We start from the raw sequence: 1,557 nt of genomic DNA, 5'->3' as shown, positions 1-1,557 counted from the left end.
AAATCTCAAGATCATTTTCTATTAGAGATACCATTTATTGTTGTATTGCAAGATGTAATAATCTGCATGAAAAATCATGGAACTTATATCTAAATTTATTTAAATTTATACCTCCTTTGAGATAATTTATTTTGCAATTATATAGATAACTACTAGTTTCAGAAGTACAATTACAATGGAGTGTGCATCTTACAAACGAGACCGGTACATTATTATAGAGCAACAAAGAAATGGGATTGCATAGGTACCTAATGAATGAGAGTGCAATGGATGTAAAGAAAGAAGGGAACGAGTTAAGCTAGGCGTCGGACCATGTGATACTCATCAGACCAGCATCCTTATCGTCGACTCCTAAGGCTTTCCATACGGCTGGAGAAGCATCTACGATATTGTTGGCGCAAGGGGGTTGGAAGTCATGAACTTTATCACACCCAGAGAAAGAGTCGCACTCGTCTACCACCATGGCCTTCACACTTCGTCCATTCCCTGGATTATTGATTTGTATCTGTTTGTGACACCGGCTGCCACCGGCGTACCAGCCGGTGGAAAGAGCAACTACAAGTTCGCTATTTTTGTGGTACTTTCCATCACATTCAGAAGGTCCTCCTCCGTCTTCATTCCTGTCAAACCCATTCAAACTGAGAGTAGCTTTAGTTTTCTCTGTCACACGGGGTGAGCATTTGTACTGCGGGTATTTTTCCCCTGACTTGCAGCACTCTGAATTATGTCGGCGATTACACTCGTGGGAGTTGCCCTTCAAAAATCCGCTAGGTTTACATGATGAGGCAAGGATTCTTTCACCATCACGCCTACTGCATTTCGCTGTGCTTATGCTCAGCATCAATACAAACGCTATTATTAACATCATCTTCATCTTCATTTTCCCTGCGAATGCCCAGAGAAATAAAACACATCTATTATATTGAAGAGGAGAGGAGAATACTAAGTAAAAGCTTTCTGTTATATTCAAATCAACAACAAAAAACCCTTCTAATAATCTACAGAATATTGAAGAGAAGAACAATAATTATTACCAGAAGCAAAAGTATCTGCAGATGTCCGAACTTAATATATTATGCGAAACAGATTCAGTGATGATTCTGCTTAATATATTTTGTGGAAACAGATCTTGTTATGAATCTACTTATAGGTAGGACACGACATCGTTAACAGGTAATCTCCTTCGTTTGCACCGCGTAGTTGTATTAATTTATTGTTATTATTAGTTTTAAAGTGTTCATTTATTGTTTGGAAAGCCCGATGAATCGTAATTTATATGGATTTATTAGCATGGCTACAGCGATTTCAAATAATTTGAAATGATTTTAAGCGATTGTACCGAAAGCCCGTTATAAATCATGCATGAGATGAGCTGTTCTTTTGAATGTTTTTTCTTCATCCGATTAATGGACGACTTCTTCCAGTCGGCTGTTAGCTTTCACGTCATATATTAGAAAGAAACAATTTTTCATTAAAACCTATGACAAGTGTGTGGTCAATAATTTAAAGATAATGTAAAATAATGTTTTCTGATATATTTTATGTAGATTTTTTATT

At 36.7% G+C, this 1,557-nt stretch overlaps 1 protein-coding gene across 1 annotated transcript; it reads right to left on the bottom strand.

The window, feature by feature from the left end:
• Positions 1 to 298: 298 nt before the first annotated feature.
• LOC131065070 (putative ripening-related protein 1) lies at positions 299 to 880 on the bottom strand. Its single transcript, XM_057999471.2, has one exon. It carries the CDS (start codon positions 878 to 880, stop codon positions 299 to 301), a length of 582 nt encoding a protein of 193 aa, XP_057855454.2.
• Between the last annotated feature and the right edge of the window lie 677 nt (positions 881 to 1,557).

Source organism: Cryptomeria japonica, chromosome 1 (genome assembly GCF_030272615.1).
Source record: "Cryptomeria japonica chromosome 1, Sugi_1.0, whole genome shotgun sequence".
NCBI classification, from domain to species: domain Eukaryota; kingdom Viridiplantae; phylum Streptophyta; class Pinopsida; order Cupressales; family Cupressaceae; genus Cryptomeria; species Cryptomeria japonica.
The sequence above is the reverse complement of the archived record's forward strand: the minus strand, read 5'-3'. Positions and strand labels throughout refer to the sequence as shown.